Source organism: Gracilinanus agilis, chromosome 3, assembly GCF_016433145.1.
Source record: "Gracilinanus agilis isolate LMUSP501 chromosome 3, AgileGrace, whole genome shotgun sequence".
Taxonomy (NCBI): domain Eukaryota; kingdom Metazoa; phylum Chordata; class Mammalia; order Didelphimorphia; family Didelphidae; genus Gracilinanus; species Gracilinanus agilis.
The window spans coordinates 123,992,464-124,013,006 of NC_058132.1; the positions used below are offsets into that span (position 1 = coordinate 123,992,464).

General features: G+C 38.4%; 1 protein-coding gene across 2 annotated transcripts in view; it reads left to right on the forward strand.

Annotated features, from left to right (window-relative positions):
* The first annotated feature begins 2,499 nt into the window (after window positions 1–2,499).
* Window positions 2,500–20,543, forward strand: part of THSD1 (thrombospondin type 1 domain containing 1) — a 20,910-nt gene continuing 2,866 nt past the window's right edge. The window contains exons 1-3 of one of the 2 annotated variants that reach the window (XM_044666062.1): window positions 2,500–2,557; window positions 6,245–7,207; window positions 11,616–11,774. In XM_044666062.1, coding sequence (XP_044521997.1) covers window positions 2,500–2,557; window positions 6,245–7,207; window positions 11,616–11,774 — 1,180 coding nt within the window. The remainder of the gene's footprint in view (window positions 2,558–6,244; window positions 7,208–11,615; window positions 11,775–20,543) is intronic. The other variant, XM_044666063.1, reaches the window with a different exon arrangement.

The following is a 20,543-nucleotide window of genomic DNA, read 5'->3' on the forward strand; positions in this document are numbered from 1 at the left end:
AGTTGATAGTTCTCTCTGCCCTTTTCTCAAATGATCATGTATATATAATATTATTATGCAATTATTATATAATATATTATATACATGTATGTATATGTAATTATTATACAATAACATTATATACACATATTACATGATATATTATGTAATGTAAGGGAGGTGGAAGGGGCTTTATGGGTTCAGTATATTAAAAGATGGTCGCCAGAGGATTGAACTATTATCAATCCTCAATTAAGAATAATCTCAAGTCAAAATTGATTTTTATGGAAGTTTATTTACAATTAAGAAGAGAGAGAAGAAATAAGGAAATAAGAATCTAATCCAGTAGGTAATTTATTATGATCCTCTAATTAATCCAGGTAGATCTTAACTCTCAGCCAAGAGTTAGAGGCCAGAGAGCCAAAGGTGTATGGAGAAAAACTTCATTCATAGAGTCTACTAAAAGAAATTTCTTAAGAGAAGTTCAGGAAGATTCAGTCAGTCTTTAAACTCACCACGTGGAATTCAAAGAAGATATTTAAGCAGTCTCACCAGAGTCTCAGTGTTCCAACACTCCTCCATGAATCAGAAGAGGTCCATCACCAGAGGCCCTCTTCAACTGAAGCCCCCTCACTCACTCAACTCCCTCTTTTTTAAAGGGGTCGCTTACACGTCACTTCCTATGCCTCCCTCCTAATTTGCACGTCCAAACACAATAGATGCTTCTCATAGTACTGCCTAGGGGACGTCAGTTGATTCTGATTTGTCACCCACTCTAGCACATGTGGGTTACGGACCTCCCAGAATTAGAGGTGTTTTCACCTTTGGTGATTAAATCTAAAGATGGGCAGTGTAGACTTAATCTAATTATCATAGTAAACAGGTATATATATACATATATATATGACCATTTGAGAAAAAAAAATATGTACACATACATACACCCACATCTCTTTACATGAAATATTCTTCTAATAGTAGAATGTAAGCTTCTTCTTTTTTTTGTTTCAATCTGCACACTGAGACCAGTTCTCAGTTCTCTCTATTTTTTTTTATTTTAATTTTTTAGAAAAATTTTCCATGGTTACATGATTCATGTTCTTACTTTCCCCATCACCCCCTCAAATCCCCCCATACCCAATGAACATTTCCACTGGTTTTAACATGTGTCATTGATCAAGATATTTCCATATTATTGATAGTTGCATTGGTGTGGTCGTTTCTAGTCTATGTCCCCAATCATGTCTGCATCAACCCATGTGTTCAAGTAGTTGTTTTTCTTCTGTGTTTCTTCTCCTGTAGTTCTTACTCTGAATGTGGATAGAGTTCTTTTCCATAAATCCCTCAAAATTGTCCTGGGTCATTGCATTGCTGCTAGTATAGAAGTCCATTACATTCTATTTTACCACAGTGTATCAGTCTCTGTGTACAATGTTCTTCTGGCTCTGCTCCTTTCACTCTGCATCAATTCCTGGAGGTCATTCCAGTTCACATGGAATTCCTCCAGTTTATTATTCCTTTGAGCACAGTAGTTAGAATGTAAGCTTCTTGAGGGAAGGGACTGAGAAACCTTTTTGTTTGTTTTTGTATAGTGTTACATGCATATAGTATCTACTTAATATAATGCTTGTGGGATTAAATTGGAAGTTTAGTCAAAATCCAGTAATGTGAGCAATGTGAGATGGACAAACAAGATAGCATTACTTAATTATAATAACATTTATATAGTGCTTTCGGGGCTTGCAAAATGCTTTACAAATCTTAAATAACTTTAGCCTCACAAGGTAATTTGAGGGAGGGAGTTACTATTATTATCCCTATTTTACAGATAATGAAACTGAGTTAGGCAGTCATTAAGTGACTTGGACAGGGTCATAAAGCTAGTGAGTAAATGAGACCAGATTTAAACTTAGATCTTTCTGATTCCGCATCTCTTACCAACCACTTCCTCACAGTATTGTTTTGATTGGCTATTTATATTCATCCGATTTGCCAAATAATTGTCAAATCTGTGTCTCTACTCTGGGCTATAAGAACACAACTATTTTTTTTTATTTTAAGCCCTTAACTTCTGTGTATTGACTTATAGGTGGAAGAGTGGTAAGGGTAGGCAATGGGGGTCAAGTGACCTGCCCAGGGTCACACAACTGGGAAGTGTCTGAGGCCGGATTTGAACCCAGGACCTCCCTACTCCAGGCCTGGCTCTCAATCCACTGAGCCACCCAGCTGCCCCACAACTATTTTTAAAAATCTCCTGGGTTTTCTGTGAAGTTCTTAGGAAAACGACTTATTGTAATGGTATAAAAGGAAGGAAATGGAGGAACATTATTTGAGAGAAAATGAATATACCTCCTACTCAAGGGGGTTTGACTTTTGTGGGGACTTTAATTTATGAATTGTACTGATCAAGGCTGTCATGTTCTGAAGTTGTATTTGCAGGTGTTCTTGAGAAAAGTACATGTGACTTGGGTGTGAGAAAGGACATGAGTAGTCCAAGGACTTGGGGTTCTGCTGATCAGAATGAAACAAATGCTGAAAGACTTTTCAAATCTGTTATTAGTGGTGCTCTGTGACTATGGTGAGTATAATATGTACAAGTATTGCCAATCATACAAAGCTTTTAAAAAAATGAATTTAAACGTGAAATTTACAAGCTTAGTAGTGCTGATTGATGATCCCTTTCAAAGAATGAGATTGTGTTGTTGAGTAGAAAACTTGTAAGTAACTTGGGAAGTAACTTAAAACCCCACAGTCTTTGCATTGAGTGAAAGGTCCTTTGGGTGATTTCAAAATACCACAGAGATGTCTAAGTAATTGAAAGTAGAGAAGTTTATTTCAAAATTGTTAAAGAAATCAAACCATCAGTATGGGGCAATTATAAATCATCCAGAATTCAATGACAGAGTAAACGTGGTTAGTTAGGACCACTGTCTTGGGCTTCAGCTCACTCTTTCAAACCATTTATAGCCATCAGTCAAACAGAGGATTTCCCTCCATTGTTGCTTTGCCTTAAAAAAGGAACAATGCAACTTCATTGTCTCATCGTTTTCAATTAAATGGCAACCAAGAGTTTATTTAGAGTTCTATAGTGATGTTTCACATAATCTAAATGAGAGAGTGAAATGTTGATCCAATTAAAGAAGACCAACTATGTGCATCTAGAGAGTATAGTTAGAGATGTTAAATGTTCTTAACTGGTTGCTGAATGGTGTACCATTTTAGTGTTGGGTTTTGTTTTTTTTTTTCTTCACATCTGAGAGTAACAATTAAGAATAAATCAATGTCTTTTGGGTGTACTGGAATACATGAAATAGAGGCAGCTGTTGCTAAAGGTTAAAAACTTGGGTAACAACTAACATCAGAATCAGTAAGTGTGGTGATAGAAAAAAATATTGAAGTAGAAATTCAGAGCTATAAACTAAATTTCTTCTTTCATGGCTGCTTTACTTAAAGAAAAGAAATCACTAAGCACATTTATAACTTATAATATAAATTTCTTCTTTCATGGATGCTTTACTTAAAGAAAAGAAATCACTTAGCACAGTGCTTGACATGTAATAGTAATAGTAATGAATAGAAACAATTACTGGTTGACCAACTCACTGTTACAATATGCTTCGTTGACATTGTTGTTGTTCAGTCATTTTAGTTGTATCCAATTCCTCATGATCCCGTTAGGGGTTTTCTTGGCAAAGATACTGGTGTGGTTTGCCATTTCCTCCTCCAGCTCATTTTTCAGATGAGGAACCAAGGCAAACAGGGTCAAATGATTTACCCAGGGTCACATAGTGTCTGAGGCCAGATTTGAACTCACCAAGATGAGTCTTCCTTACTCCAAGCCCAGTGCTCTATCCACTAGGCAACTTAGCTGATTTATCACCTTCCTATTTCATCATTGCTCTTGTAGGTACAACATCAGAAGGCTGTTGTGAGAAAAATTAGCAAAAAATCCTTCCAAACTATTTTAAAACACTTTTCAAATAGGAGAAAACACGCATAGAAAATGAGAAAAGCAAAATAAACCGAGGGCATAAAATCACTCTGTTTTCCTGTTTCTTTCTATGAATACTTCAAATAATATGAAAAATTATTTCATACTTATGCATGGGTCTTTTAGAACAGAATGGATATTCTTCAGAATCTGTAGAGCTCTCATTTCTAGAATGAGCTCTCATCTGAGCGGGGTTACGGCTAATTGTTACAAAGCCAGATTTTGTCTCCTGGGATATGTATTTGGATACATTTCAAAAGAGAAACAAGGATACTTGTGTGTCGTGGCAGTGTGTTCTCTTTCTACACTTCACTTTAATCATTCCGAGTTGAGTTTGGTTTTTGAAAAAAGATATAACTATTCCTTTAGAGGCTAATGTGTATCTGTCCTGACTAGAATAAGGCCATTTACTATAAAATCACCGAAATTTCCAGAGATCAGTTCACTTGTAAGTAAAAAAAAATCACAGTATCCATTCATTCCTTACTGGATTTTGTAAACATCCCTTTTATTAGCCTGGCAGAACAAAGCACCAACATTCTATACCCATCCAAAATTCAGCACCACATTTAGCTAGCCTGACATTGCTTTCTTTGCTAGGAAAAATTCCCAGCTTGGCAGAACACTTGAACTATCTATTCAGGAAACCGTGAATTTCAAATCAATTTTAGGTTTCCCCTCTTTTCATTTACAGTGATGCAACACAGTTGATTCTTGATCATGGTCTAGAACGGGAACTAAATTGGATGACAAGAGACCAGAACTGGCATGGGGCCTCAGTTTTCTCTTGTGTAAAATGATTTTTATGATCCTCACAAACCTCAAGTCTATGACACTATTACTTAAACAAACATTCTTCTGAAACATAAATCAAAATTGCCCAAGAAATCCTAAACTCAAGTAAAAAGAATCCAGTATTTGATTAGTGCTAGAAATAAGATTTACCTTTTTTCTCTAGAATTTTAAATCATCTCCCTTGCTTCATATATATAGATGTGCTTGTATATGTATGTGTGTATATGTTTATGTACATACATACGGAGGTAGATTACTTTGTTATATGCTATAATCTCAATGTGTTTTGCAGTAATTAAATCCCTTTAAGGCTGTAATTGGAATGGCACCAAAGAGAAGTGAAATCATAGAATGTCAGTTAGGAGAGACCTCTGGGGTTATCTAGCCCAACCTGGATAAGAATCTGTGGATCTGCAATGATGGGTAACTCACTCTCTACCGAAGCAGTCTGTTTAATCTTTGGACAACCCTAATCAGTTGACCAGAGTCCAGACTTTGATCTAATTATACAATGTTTAAGCTCTCACTGCCGAGTTCTGTACTGAACATCTTTTAAAAAATTATTTCATTTTTCCCCAATTACATGGAAAACAATTTTTAACATTCATTTAAAAATTATTTTGAGTCCAATTTCTCTTCCTCCTTCCTAACCTTCCTCCCTCCTGAGATGGTAAGCAATCTGATATCGATTTTATGTCATAGAACATCTTGAAGCTTCAGCTGGTGCAGTTATCCTTTGCTTATTAGTCTCCGGTGGGGCAGCTAGGTGACACAGTAGAGAGTTTTGGATCCAAAGATAGGAAGATTCAGCTTCCTGAATTCAAATCTGGCCTCAGACACTTACCAACTGTGTGACCCTGGACAAGTCACAACCTTGTTTGCCTCAGTTTCCTCATCATTAAAAGAGCTAGAGAAGGAAATGTCAAACCACTCCAGTGTCTTTGAAAAAAAACAAACAACAAAAAAACCAACCCAAAATGAAATAATGAAGAGTCAGACCCAACTGAAATGACTGAATAAATAGTTTATGATGCCAATTATTTGTTGAGTAGAATTGAATTGCCTTGATTGAAGGTATGGGAACTTCTGGATATTATCAACATCAAATAAAATGGTCAGAAATGATTGGGAGTGGGGGCAGCTGGGTAGCTCAGTGGATTGAGAGTCGGGCCTAGAGACGGGAGGTCCTAGGTTCAAATCTGGCCTCAGACACTTCCCAGATGTATGACTCTGGGCAAATCACTTGACCCCCATTGCCCACCCTTATCACTCTTCCACCTATGAGCCAATACACAGAAGTTAAGGGTTTAAATTAAGAAAGAAAGAAAGAAAGAAAGAAAGAAAGAAAGAAAGAAAGAAAGGAAGGAGGGAAGGAAGGAAGGAAGAAAGAAAGAAATGATTGGGAGCAATTTATCTCATTTGTCTTCCCACCGAGGTTCATCTGGATTATTAAATACTTTCTTTGTCATTTCCTTTCAGTCCTTGGTGAAGCCGAGTACCTCTTCTTGGGACAGCCAGATCATGTAGCTTTAAGCAACAAGACGGTCTCTGTAGATTTCCAGTATTCTGATGGAAATAATGCAACCATGAGGAATGTGTCTATCCTGTTGCTTGATGCCAGCAAAAATCAGACCATTGCCACCAAATACCTCTTGACCAACCAGTTTCAGGGCACTCTGGAGTTTGAGTGTTTCTATTTCAGGGAGGCTGGTGACTACTGGTTTATACTGAGCCCAGCAAAAATGGACAATAGCACAAGGGACCCTGGGCAAGAGAGGCATGCCTTTCTGAAGGTGGAATGGCCTGTGTTCCACATTGATTTCAACCAGACATCAAAGGCAACAGGAGATACCTTGCAGGTGGGACTTTTTATAAATCAACCACTATGCTCTTTTACTACAGACCGGCCAGACATTTTGGTGGAACTCATCTTCACTAACAGCATCTCTGAGCTGAAAGAAAGTAGGGATCAACCACTGGAAATAAGAATCAGCAAAAGGATTAGCCTTGCTCCGGTTCAGTGGATAGAATTTGACTGTGCTCCCATTGGTCCACAAGCCTATGCCACTGTGTTACTGAAACTTCAAGATACTTCATCAGTCATTACCTCAACAGGACCCATTGATTTGGTCCAAAGATTTGGCTACAAGCTGGTGACGTTGCCAGAACTAAAGTGTGAGTCCTTGGTGGATGTGATGATAGTGCCCCCTCCATGTACTTTTGCCCAAGGAATGGTTACTGTCTACAAGGACATCACCAGGCATTCTGGGGAAAGGCTTGGTTGGTTGGCCGAAAACATTGTGCCCCTGGGGGCCAGCAAAACTGCATTTAATTGTACTTTGTTTGCTATGGGGAAAAATAAATACTGCTTTGAGTTCAGCTTTTCAAGCAGAAGCCATTTTTCCTCAGGGGAGGATTGCATGATGATTCAGAGAAATATAGGTTGGTATTGCAATTTCTTATAACATCTTGAATTGGCACTTCTCAGCAGCTGGCTTTATTGCTTAGCATTTTTAAAACGTCTTCATTTTCCATGTGTACCTCCTCCATTTTATCATTTTTTTTCCTTCCAGGAAGTCAGTTTGCATTGATATTGTCCTTATTTTGGAAGATAAGGAAACTGAGTAAATAGCCAAGAGACTCTCCTAAAGTGATATACTATGAAAAGTCTGTGGCAGAGCTAGGATGGAAACTCAAATCAGCTTTTGGCATGTCTTCACTGAGCTTTACTGATCAATGTTTCATAGGTCGTGCCTATTTCCCATCATAATTTGGAGAAATGAAGCTATTTTAATTGGATGTCTTCTTCTTATAGGACAGTACTTCAAAATATCTGTGATTTTATCAAATGGGATTGCTCCTTCCCAGATCATAGTCCTATGCCTTCTCAGATGATCTTCATTAGCTGTTGCAGACAAAAATTCCTTACCTGGTGGCCGCTCTTTTGGTGATGGATGCATCTCCCTCAATTTAGCTAGGATTATTTTCAGATGTCAGACATAGACCATCACTAAATCCAACGTTGAATGAAAGAGGACCTTCTAGTTTGTGTAGATCTTTAATGGGAAGAACCTCAGAGGCCATCTTAGTTAAATCCCTTCATTTTACAGATGAGAAAAATTAATGAAGAGGTTAAGCTTTTTGCCTAAAGTCATACAGGAAGAAAGCGTCAGAAGTGAAATTTGAACCCAGATCCTTGGAATCTAGAATCAGTGCTGTTTCCATTACCATTGGTAGTTCCATGGTCTTCAAAAACCTATAATTAGTTTTACAAAGGAAAGTTCGTGTATGAGGAAGGTTCATATGTGTGTGGAGGCAGAGAGAGAAAAGGGGCAACAGGTTAGTTGGGAAATAATTGTGGCATAAAAACCAAAAAGCAGAAATAAAAAATTTAAAAACCAACAAATACCAAATCTTCTTCACACCATAATGGGATATCAGAGTAGGACGTTAGTGGATGTAGTTGGATCATAGAAGCAATATATTTTTTAAAACGAATACAAATAATCTCTTATTTATATAATGTTTTGTCTAGAGGTCAGTTATCTTCATCACAGCATACAACCATACTAAAAAATAAAACTGAACATAAGTATCTAATTAGGAGTGTTAAAAGTAGCTAGAGACTGTGTGAATTTTACTCTCTTTTGTGCCCACCTTTGCAAGTAAATATTGGCCTGGAATCTAAGTGGCTAAAATAGGAATCTTTATTTCCATTAGATCTAAGGTTTTTATAGTAATTTTTAGGTTTCCTTCTCCATTGAAAGCTCAAGAGTGACTGAATTCTTTTGCTTCTCTTCTCTTTTTCATTTATTTGTTCTTTAAATGTAAGCTAATATTCTAGGCAGCCAGTCAAGGTGGCATCTGTTTAATTCCCCCCCCCCCAATATCACATTGCTGTCTAGCCTGTATACAGATTTTGATTGGTCCTCCATAGAACATAGTTGGGCAGTGACTCAACTTCTTACTTTTTTATAAATGTAATGATCTTGAGTGTATCCGTGCCTTTTTTCTGGATACTTTTTAGGTACTTCAGAAAGTAAGCTCCTTGAGGGCATAACAGAATTCCTCACTCAATTCACACCCATTAGATCTATAGGAATAATCACGCTCTTCCCAGTACTTTTGCTTTTTTAAAAAAAAAAGAAAAGTAAAAAATGAGAAATAGAACCTGGTTCTGGCCATTCTGTCTTCTGTTATCACACACACTTTTCCATTACTAGCATTCCTTTTTTTTTTTTTTTAAACCCTTACCTTCTGGCTTGGAGCCAATACACAGTATTGGCTCCAAGGTAGAAGAGTGGTAAGGGTAGGCAATGGGGGTCAAGTGACTTGCCCAGGGTCACACAGCTGGGAAGTGTCTGAGGTCAGATTTGAACCCAGGACCTCCCGTCTCTAGGCCTGACTCTCAATTTACTGAGCTACCCAGCTGCCCCCCCATTACTAGTATTCCTTTAAAGCTTCTGCAGCACAGTAGAAGGAGAGGGCTCTTCATCCCTTGCTTCAGATTGTACTTTATAATAATAACAGCCTTTTAGTAGGATCTTCCCATTTCCCTTAGAATTTCTTATAAACAACTTGTTTAGATATTGCTAGTTTCTGGAGAAAAAAAATCACAGAATCAATATTTTTCTGAGAATAATCCCTTAGTATTATATGGGGGTAAAAAGGAATCTGCACTTCTCAAATTGCAGTTAGAATTTGTACACCCATTTAAAATTTTATTGCCTGGCTCAATTCATGGTTTTAGATCCCTGGGGAAAGAGGGCAGGAGAGAGATTATTCTGCATAGAAACTTCGTAAGCACCTGCTAATTGATTTCTTACTTTTTCAGTTAAAACACATAAATTGGGTTAACTGACCTATATTTAAAGGTTCATGCACTTACATACAGTTTGGAAAGATTCAGGAAATAATATCAATAAGTCTTTAGATTTTACATCTGGCACAGAGTATAAAAAGCCAGTCTGACGTGTTTCACACATATGTATAGAGTGGCGTGACCAAAATATAGCCACTCTGGTTTGTGTGTGTAACTTTTATGGAATTCATTTTATTGCTCCCCTATTTATTCATTTTAAGGCAAATCTATATCAGTGAAGACTCTGTTTATCTTTCACTAAAGTAATATTTATTTTCTGCAGAATTAAGAGAAGAAAGGAAAAAGGAAATACCAATAATAGTATATTAGACTTTATAGTATATATAGAATTTTATATACAAAAATCCTTTATAAGAAATGAATTTTAGCTCATTCTTCTCAGGAAAGTATCACTATAATGCAAAAACTTTTGGAATTCCTTGAAAGATATTGAGTCTGAAGAAGACTCAAGGAATATATAATAAGTCTTTTCTGGTATGTGAGGGGCTGTCATGTGGAAGATGGATTACACTTGTTCAGCTTAATAAGTAAAAGAATAGAAATACAAAAAGGAATAGAAATAGACAAAGAAAGAATAGAAGCAGGCGCACTTGAGTTGCAAAGAGGCAGATTTAGAGTCGAGGTCTAGAAAAACTGTCAAACAATCAAGATATCCCAAAGTGGTAGTGAAGTCATCAATTCTCCCCTCAAGCAAAGGCTGGAATTTGTTGGGAAATTGCTAATTAGATACAGGTTGGACTAAACTGCTTCTGAGGATGCGTCTAGTGCTGAGATTTTGTGAAAAACAAGAACAAAACCATGTTCCTTGAGTGTGGTGGAACATATTCCTGAAATCTCAGCTACTGGGGTTGGGGAGGGGCTTAAAGGGCTGGTAGATCACTCAAACTAAGGAACTCTGAGCTTCAGTAAGGTTAAGACTGAGTGCAGGTCCATTCTAACTCTGGCACCAATATGGTGGATCCCCAAGTGTAGGGAACCAACAGGCTGACTAAGAAGAGACAAACCAACCCAGTTCAGAATGGCACATTTAATATTTTTGTGATCAGTACTGGAATCAGACTGGTGGGTGGCCATCACACTTCTGGCCTGAGCAAAATAGGGAGACCCAATCTCAAAACAGCAGCAACAAAAAAGAAAAACTACATCCCTGGGTTTTCTCTGACCCAACTGTGATACCTAGAGCACAAAGCTAAGTTCTGTTGAAATGTTGGAAGGAACATCATTACCACACCTGAGTTGGAGCTGGCCCAGGGAATTAGTTTGTAAATGTTCCAGCTCTTGTGAAAGTCCCCAGAGACTTTTAATTACCAGAAGGGGCCAAGAATTCAAGTTCCATGACTCATCCCAAAGAAAGTACCTCCTGGCTAGCTCAAGAGTGCATCTACCCAACACTGGGGGTTGCTATGGCATTCTCTGTCAGCTGATGAGCAGAAGCAAGGTCTAATTGGATTGGACTGGCTTGGGAGGCAATGTTAACATGTTCTTATGGGCCATACGTGTTATGAGAGAAGTGTTAGTGGAGGGTTGGTGGCTATAGGGATATAGGCTGCATTTTTCAATGCTTTTTGTAAATTTATTCTAGCTATCAGTGCAGGGTAGCCATGCCTCTTTTAATTTTAAATTGAATTTGTGGTAAGAGGGCAGCATTTCTTTTGTGCCTTCTCAGAAAGGAAGTAGTAAGAGATAGGATTCTGGACTTGGAATAAGGAAAAAACGAAATTCTGATCTTGCCTTGGATATATATATTTGTATAACCCTGGACTTCCCTGCCTCAGTTTTCTCCTTTGTAAAATGAAGGGATTAGGTGAAACCTATGATCTAGTATTGTGGGATTAGAATGGTGCTATGAAGCATTTGGCTTGTTTTTCCAACATTCTTTTTCCCTTTATCCTGCTGCTCAGTAAGGGAGAGCTTCATAACTTTCATTAGCAGCCATAGCATCACATACTTGACCTTGTGTCCTCACAGAAACATGGAGTTTGTGGCAGGCCTGGAACCCGTGCAGTGTAACATGTGGTGACGGCGTACGTGATAGGCGGCGGACCTGTCTCACCTCCTCCCCCTCCAAGCCTGGTTGTGTTGGAACATCTACAGAGACCTCCTTGTGTTCTTTGGAAGAGTGCTCTAGTAGGTATACTTCCTGTGTGCCTAGCTCACTATGGCATTCATGGTGGCCCCCAGTGGGAACAGACCAGGCTGGGCACTCTGTCCTGAGCTACTTTAATGTTAGAAGTGGCAACCAGACAGGCCTGGTCCTAAATGCCACTGAACATATTTTCTATCATCTGAGGTGGTACATAACTTGGAAGGGTATCTGTCCTATCTGGTGCCAAGGAAAGAGTATATGATGCAAAAGAGGGAAATGGCAAGGAGATTGAATTGAATTAAAGATGTGAAGGACTGCTTAGTGGTGGGTAGAGGGGACAGTATGGAAGGGGAAGCATGATAAATTTGGTGGTGGTTGAAGGAGAATTCTTTTTTCTCTCCCTTTCTTCCAGGAGATTTTTGTTACTGTTTCTAGACCTTCATGTCTAGTCTGAATATAGTGGTGAGAGATACATAAACCTGAGGAGACGGTCAAGACTATATCTATGTCATAAAAGAGGGAATGGCATCCCATCTTGTTTCTAGATAGATAATGTTTAATTCTCTCTATTACTACAACAAAACTAAGAAAGGAGGGCATTTCTTCCATTAAAGGCCAAACTTCTGTTTTCGAACCTTTCCTCAACTCTCTAGATTCTCTGATCATTCTTCTTAAAAAAAGAAAAGTTTTATCATTGCCCATCACAGAATTTTCAAATATCCCCTTCTTCCCTCACAACATTAATGAAGTTTCTTTTATAACACAGAATAGTTAAATAAATATAATCAACACAATGATGTCATCTGCCAGCATATGCAACATTATGTATCCACAGTCCTTCACCTCTCTACAAGAGCAGGGAAGAAAGTTTCATCATTTGTTCTTCATGGCCAAACTCGGTCCTTATAATTAGTCAGTTTGGCTACCTTTCAGGGTTGTTTTCAATAATGTTATTATAGTCATTATGCATGTTGTTCTTCTGGCTTTGTTTTTTTTACTGCATAATAGTCCATACAGGTCTACACGATCCATTCTCAAGGGAGTGCAATTGTTGCTTTTTTTCTTGAAATGTTCCCAAAATATCCCTTTTATGACCTGCTCTAGAATCTTCTCAAGAATCATAGTCAAGCTCACTTGCCTTGAGTTTGTAGACTTTTTTCTTTTTACATTTTTGAAAATCAGGACAACATGAGCTTTTCTCTCATCCTGCCTCTCATTTCAGTTCTCCACGCTCTTTTAAAGATCACAGCACCTAAAGATATAGCTCATCTACACCAAGTGACAAGAGGAGCTAGGCACTCTCATACCAACACCTTACTTATCTTGGTTGTATGGGATGTTTAGGAAGGACTATCACCTCTGGTGGAGGGCTTGCTGAGCCCTTTTCAGGGCTGCTCATCTACCTTTTGTCAACTTTTACACGTGGCTCTAAGAAGTTGTAGCAAGTGCAATGGCCGCACTCCAGTAAATTATTGTGGCAGATTGGCTAAAGCAGGTTGAGGGTAACCAACAGCCCTCAAACCTGTTGCTGACTTAGGAAAATGGCTTACCCCAAGCAAGTAAAGACTTCCTTCAGTAGAATGGACAGATGAGAGCAACTGTTCCAACAGTCATGAAAGTGTCTGAAGCAGACACTGTGGCGCACTTAGAATTTATTCAGACATGGAAGATGCTAAGATCATCCAACACATCCTAGGTCATTACCAGTCATCCCAACTTTTGTCCTGCCACTGGACTTCAATGATTTTGGAAGAGAGAATGAGAATGATGACTTTGTGAACTCTGTCTCACTTAAATCTAATTCATGTGCAAGATAAGACATTACCCTATGATAGTCTTCCTCAAAAATGAAGGACAGACAATAATTTCAGCTTCTGAATAGCACTTTTTCTTTTGTCTCTTGTAGTCCAAAGACCATTCTTCTTGGCAGAGAAAATAATCAAAATAAGATTCAAGCAGCTTCTTCATTCATTTTCTTGTCATTCACCTTGAACAGGGGTCCTGTGCCTTTTTTGATCCTTCTCCTTTTTCTGAAATAGACCTTTTTTGTTGCCCTTTCTTTCCTCACCAGTTCATTCTCAGCTTTAATGCTTTTTACACAACTCTTGCTGGGCCATATTACACTTTGGGATTTATCTTCTATTACTTATCCCTGCTCCTATCTTTTGTATGTTTAAGGAAAAAAAATCAAGTTGGTTGAAGGATTCCAAATGTATACACATTCATCTCTTTTGAAAACATCTTCCCTGTCCCTCCTCATCAGAGTTTTTCCTCTTTGGGCTGTTGTCCTCTATTCTATCATGTATTCTAGGGTTCAACATGTATATACACTCATAGAAAGGTTAGGTGCACGACTAAACTTAATATGAAAACATTCCAGAGGCCCAAATCAGTAAGTAGCAAGGAAATGTTTTACTGGTGATTTAAAGTTGTAAGTATATACTTTTCAATCAACTTTGCTCAGATTTAAAGCACTGGATCCAAACAACCACTTCCAGCATTCCTTTTTGGTCTTTAGACCTTCACTTTAGGTCCCTGATCCTTCATTTTGTAGTTCATAATTTTAACCCTGTTATGTGTCTGTCCTCTACATCAAAGGATTCCCTTTAGTTTGACCTTCTTATCTCTCAAGGTTCTTCTCTATTCTTTCCAAGTTTCATCCTGTCTTCTCTCCAAAACCTCACTTACCTTGCAGCCGCCTTCCTCTCTGATACAGCTGATGTCCTTGTCTATCTCTAGGAAGACCTTTTACTAGTTTCTCTTTTCAGTCTGTGACATAGGTCTTGTTCTCGCCAATCAGTCACCATATACAAGCTGTTCTTCCATATTTCTTTTGTTTGTTTGTTTGTTATAGGCAATTCCCTGTTATAGACTTTATTCCCTTGTTTTTCTCTATGAGTTGCCTTAAATTTCCTTACCTCTTAACCCAGGCACTACCTGGCCTCAATGAAGTTCCCCTTATCCCACTCTAGGATATTCCATCCTCTTCTAGTATCTTTATTCAGCGCTTCACAATACCCACTAACTTTTAAAGGCAACTCCAATTGCTTTCTACATTTAAGACCTTATATTTATGCTTTAAAATTTATAAACGATAATAGCTAACATTTTTACAAAACTACCAGGTGCCACATACCTTGTTAAGCATTTTAGAAATCCAGTTCAACCAAACTAACCAACACATCAGTCAAATCTAACATTATATGTAGCCTACGACACTCCTAGTCCTGCATCCCACCTTATTTTTACACTACAATGTATAGACTTGCAACTACATATCTGGGTATCTTCCTTAACAGTTATAATCTTTTTTTTAGGACGCGGAATATTCTCTTGCAACTGGAGGTGGTAACTGCATATACAGTCTTTAATTTGTAATGGACTTTTGGGACAGATGTAGATTATTTCTGGCATTAGGTCTTTTGAGGTTGAATTCTAAGATGGACAAAAAAATCCCAGAAGTCCTCTGAAAAAAACCTTTTTTTAATTCCTACCCTACTTTACTCCCCTAACTTAGATGTTCAGGTTACCACACATCATCAAACAATCTCCTATGTACTTTAAGTCTCACCTAAAATCTGACTATCTACAGGAAACCTTTCCGATTCTTTTTTTTTTTTTTAAAGCATTACCTTCTGTCTTCGTATCAATGCTAAATGTCAGTCCAGAGCAGAATAGAGTCATGAATTAGGCAGTTGGGATTAAGTGTCTTACCCTGGATCCTACAGCTAAGAAGTGCCCGAGCCCAGATTTGATCCAGTTCTTAATTCTTGTACCTTCTCTCTATTATTTCCTATTTATCCCATGCATGGCTTGTTTATATTTGTTTATTTACTGCCTCTCCCCATTGGATTGTCCTTGAGGGAAGAAACTGTCTTTTGTCCTTCTGGGTATCTATCTCCAACACTTAGTAGAGTGCCTAGGACATAGCAGATGTTTCATAACCAGTGTATAGGCCACATATAGCCTAGGATAATATTTTCAGAAAAGTTTCAAGCTACAAGTTTTAAGAAAACTAAAAGTTGGCTCATAAATTTTCAGTTGAAAAAGCATCGAGAAGTAATTTCATCCGACCACCCTCAGTTTTAGAGATGAGGCAACTAGAGATGCTGAGAGACTTGTCTAAGATTGTGAGTGGCAAAGATAGAATCTGAACCCAGGTCTCTGACTCAAAACATAACATAACTAGCCAAGATTATGAGTCATACATTTGCCTCAATTAAGTTTCATCAAATTTACTATACAATTAATTTAGCAGCAAACATTTGTAAACTACCAGTTATATGCTAACACTGTGCTAGGCTGGTGCTTGGAGCAAGGTGGCACAGTGGATAGACCACTGAACCTGGAGCCAGGAAGACCTGAGTTCAAATCTGAACTCAGATACTTAGTAACTGTGTGGCCTGGGGCGAGTCATTTAATCCTGTTGGTCTCAATTTTTTCTTCTGTAAAATGAGACGAGACGGTAATGTCAAACTATTTGAGAATCTTTGCCAAGAAAACCCTAGATGGGGTCACAAAGAGTCAGATTCACCTAACACAACTAAACAACAACTCTGCTAGGCACTGAGGGTTCAGATGCAAACAGGAGACAACTTTTGCCTTCAAAGAAACTTACATTCTAAAGAATCAATAATTCTAAAATATATTAATTCAGAAAAAGTTAGTTATTAAGTTATCAATATTTGGTTAAGGGTTTGGTTTAGCTTTAACAATAATATTTTGCACCACAGGTTGACTCTGGTTCTGTGTATTCTTTTGGCCACTTAGCACAATGCCTGGTTCATAGTAAGTACCTAATAACTATTTGTTGACTGACTGACTGGCTGGTCTAGTTCAGCAAGAGATTGTGCCAGGTGAGTGCTGCTATATCGGTGCTCCATCTAGTGGAATATTATTTACCTGTTAGTGATAGAGAACATTGATTATAATAGCTAGGGGCAGATGGCTTAATGGAGTAGAGATCCTAAGTTCATAAAGACTTATAGATATAGGACAGCTAAGGGACTCAGTGGATAGAGAGCCAGGCCTGGAGTCTGGAGGGCTTGGGTTCAAATCCAAACTCAGACACTTATTTGTTGTGTGACCCTGGGCAAGTTACTTAAACCCCCAAATTGCCTAGCCCTTGCCACTCTTCTGTCTTGGAATCAATACTTGTAGCAATTCTAAGTCAGAAGGTGAAGGAAAGAAAGAGAAGGAAAGAGAGAGAGAAACAGAGAGACCGACAGACTTAGAGTTGGAAGGGTCCTCAGATGCCATGATGGGCAAGTGAAGTCCAAGGAAATAAAATGGCCTGCCCAAGGCCACATGAGTAGTAAGTAAAAAGGGAGTTAAACCTAGATCTTCTATATCCAGGGTCAGGCTTCTTTCCACTGCCTCCAAATTGGGGGTTAGAAGTAAGGGAAAAGGTGGTAAAGATATTTGAAAAGGAGAAAAATCAAAGCAGAACAAGGGTTAGAAGTATAAAGCTGAGAGAGTCAGAGTGTTTCTGGGCAATAGATAGGAGAAACAATTTCAGAATTGTTGTGATTTTAGCTTCAGAGACATAACACATACTCCAAAGAAGTATAATTTTCATTGTCCACCATATTCAGATCACAAGACCTTCTATGATTTAGGTAATGGTCTTTGTGAGTTAATGTTGTTGAAAAAAGTCACCACTTGACAGCTCAATCTCTGGTGTTAAGCCTCTCCATACTTGGAAGATAGGCAGAGTCTGTTGTGAGATCCATTCGCAAAGGCTTCCAAGCTTCCAAACTCATCAGTGTTTGTACATAGCTGGCTTGGCCTTCAAGAATCATATTCTCCATGTTATGATTAAGTGCTACAATAGGACTCAAGGGGAGGCTTAGGACTAAAAAAGGAGTCATATTGTAGAGATTCCTAATACACCTTCGCTTTATACTTAACTTTTTTATTTATAGTGGTTCAAGCTGATAGAGATCCATTTCAACAATAAACATAATTCCAACCGCATGCTCAAAACTCCAAGAATTGCCTTCATATTTTCTATTGATACATCTTGCTTAAATAAAATGGATATTTCCCAATGAATACCTCAAATTAGTATTTCTCAAACTTTTAAATCTCAGGACCCCTTTAACACTCTCTTTATTTATTTATTTTTTGCTTTTTTAAAAAACTTTACCTTCCGTCTTAGAGTCAATACTGTATATTGGCTCCAAGGCAGAAGAGTGGTAAGGGCTAGGCAATGGGAGTCAAGTGACTTGCCCAGGGTCACACAGCTGGGAAATGTCTGAGGCCAGATTTGAACCTAGGACCTCACGTCTCTCAATCCACTGAGCCACCCAGCTGCCCCCAACACTCTTTTTAAAAAAGATTATTTAGAATTTTTTCCATGGATACATGATTCATTATTCCCCCACACACACTTCCCTTCCCCCTCCTGGAGCTGACAAGCAATTCCACTGGGTTATACATGCATCATTGTTAAAAACCCATTTCCATTTTATTCATATTTGTAGTAGAGTGATCTTTTAATATCAAAACCCCAATCACATCCCAATTGAACCATGAGATCAATCATGTTTTTCTTCTGCACTTCTGCTCCTACAGTTCTTTCTCTCAATGTGGGTAGCGTTCTTTCTCATAAGTTCCTTAGAATTGTCCAGGATCCTTGCATTGCTGCTAGTAGAAAAGTCCATTACGTTCAATTGTGCCACAGTGTATCGGTCTCTGTGTACAACATTCTCCTGGTTTTGTTTCTTTTGCTTTGCATTAATTCCTTAGAGGTCTTTCCAGTTCACATAGAAATCCTCCAGTTCATTATTCCTTTTTGGGCTTCTCTTGTATCTCATGCTTGAATTTCAAATTTTTTGTTTAGGTCTGTCTTATTCCTCAGGAAGGCTTAGAAATCTTCAATCTTATTGAATGACCATTTTTTCCCCTGAAAGGATATACTCAGTTTTGCTGGAGGTGACTCTGGGATGTAAATCCAATTTTTTTGCCTTCTTGAATATCATATTCCATACCTTTCAATCCTTTAATATAAAAGCCTCTAGGTCCCGTGTGATCCTGATTATAGCTCCATGGTATTTTAGTGGTTTCTTTCTGGCTGTTGGAAGTATTTTCTCCTTGACTTGGTGGCTCTTGAATTTAGCTATTACATTCCTCAAAGTTGTCTTTTGAGGATTTCCTTCTGGAGGTGATCTGTGAATTCTTTCAATTTCAATTTTATTTTCTTGTTCAAGGATCTCTGGGCAATTGATAATTTCTTGTAATATAAGGTCCAAGGTTTTTTCTTGATCATGGCTTTCAGATAGTCCAGTAATTCTCAAATTGTCTCTCCTAGATCTACTTTCTAGGTCAGTTATTTTTTCAATAAGATATTTTATGTTTCCCTCTGTTTTTTCATTCCTTTGATTCTCCTTTATTGTTTCTTGATTTCTCATGAAATCATTAGTTTCTAGATGGTCAATTCTGATTTTTAAGGCCTGATTTTCCTCTCTCAGTTTTTAGTTCTCCTTTTTCAATTGGCCCATTTCTTCTTGCATCCCTTTCATTTCTCTTCCCCACTTTTCCTCTGCGTCTCTTGGTTTTTGAAGTCTTTTTTGAGCTCTTCTAGACTCTGTGTTCAATCCATATTTTTCTTTTGGACTTTGCATGTGTTTCCTTTGCTTTTGCTGTCCCTTCTTGTGTTTGTACCTTGCTCTTTGTCTCCATAAAAAAAGTCTTTAGAGTTAGATGCTTTGGGGGCAGCTGGATAGCTCAGTGGATTGAGAGTCAGGCCTAGAGATGTGAGGTCCTAGGTTCAAATCTGGCCTCAGACACTTCCCAGCTGTGTGACCCTGGGCAAGTCACTTCACCCCCATTGCTCACCCTTACCACTCTTCTGCCTATGAGCCAATACACAGAAGTTAAGGGTTCCAAAAAGAAAAAAAAATAGATTTAGATGCTTTTTTTTGGTTCTTTGCTCGTTTTTCCAATCTAATTATAGGTAGGCTCTATTTTCTGGGAATTTGGGGTACCCTCTTAAACTTCAGTCCTTCCTTGATGTTATTCTCAGCTTTTTTTCTAGGTTGTTACTAGTTTACTAAATGGTCTGAGAGCTCCTCCTTAATGCTCTTAAAAATTAGTGAAAGCCTTCTAGATAGCTTTGGTTTATCTGGGTTATATAAATTCAAATATCTTAATGTAGAACATCCCTACTGAAACTAACCCCCACCCTAGCACCTGCCAGCCCCAACACCTGCTTGATGACATCAAGACTCTTGGTTCATTCTTTAACCCATCCTGCATGGCTAACCATCAGACCCAAGAACTTTCCCCCTATCCCTAGAGACATACCCCTGCAGGACTATCCATTAATATTGGTTGAGGTAGCTTACCTGAACCAATAGAAGCAATCCAGATTACTTCATCCCTGACAACAATCTTGTAAGAGCTTTAACCCATCTCCACTCAGGTGGAGACTCAGCAGTCATCTTTGCTGATACTGATCTCCCCTCTCACTGCCCCTTTCCCCTATCCCCCTCCCCCAAGCTTGGATGGGATTCTGCAGCCACCTCTCCTAGCATTGGGCCTCTCTCCCTCACTGCTCCTTCCCTCCCTTCCCCACAGTCCTTCCTTTCTTCCAATAAAGCTTTGCTATTTTGTAATTGGAATTTTGTACCCCTGGACTACATTTCCCAGCATTCCCCTTCCATCCCCATGTTGCATCCTTACGCTGTATTGATAAAGTTGTGTGTAACTCCTCCTTCTCTCTCTCTCTCTCTCTCTCTCTCTCTCTCTCTCTCTCTCTCTCTCTCTCTGTCTCTCTCTCTCTCTCTCTCTCTCCCTCTCTCTCTCTC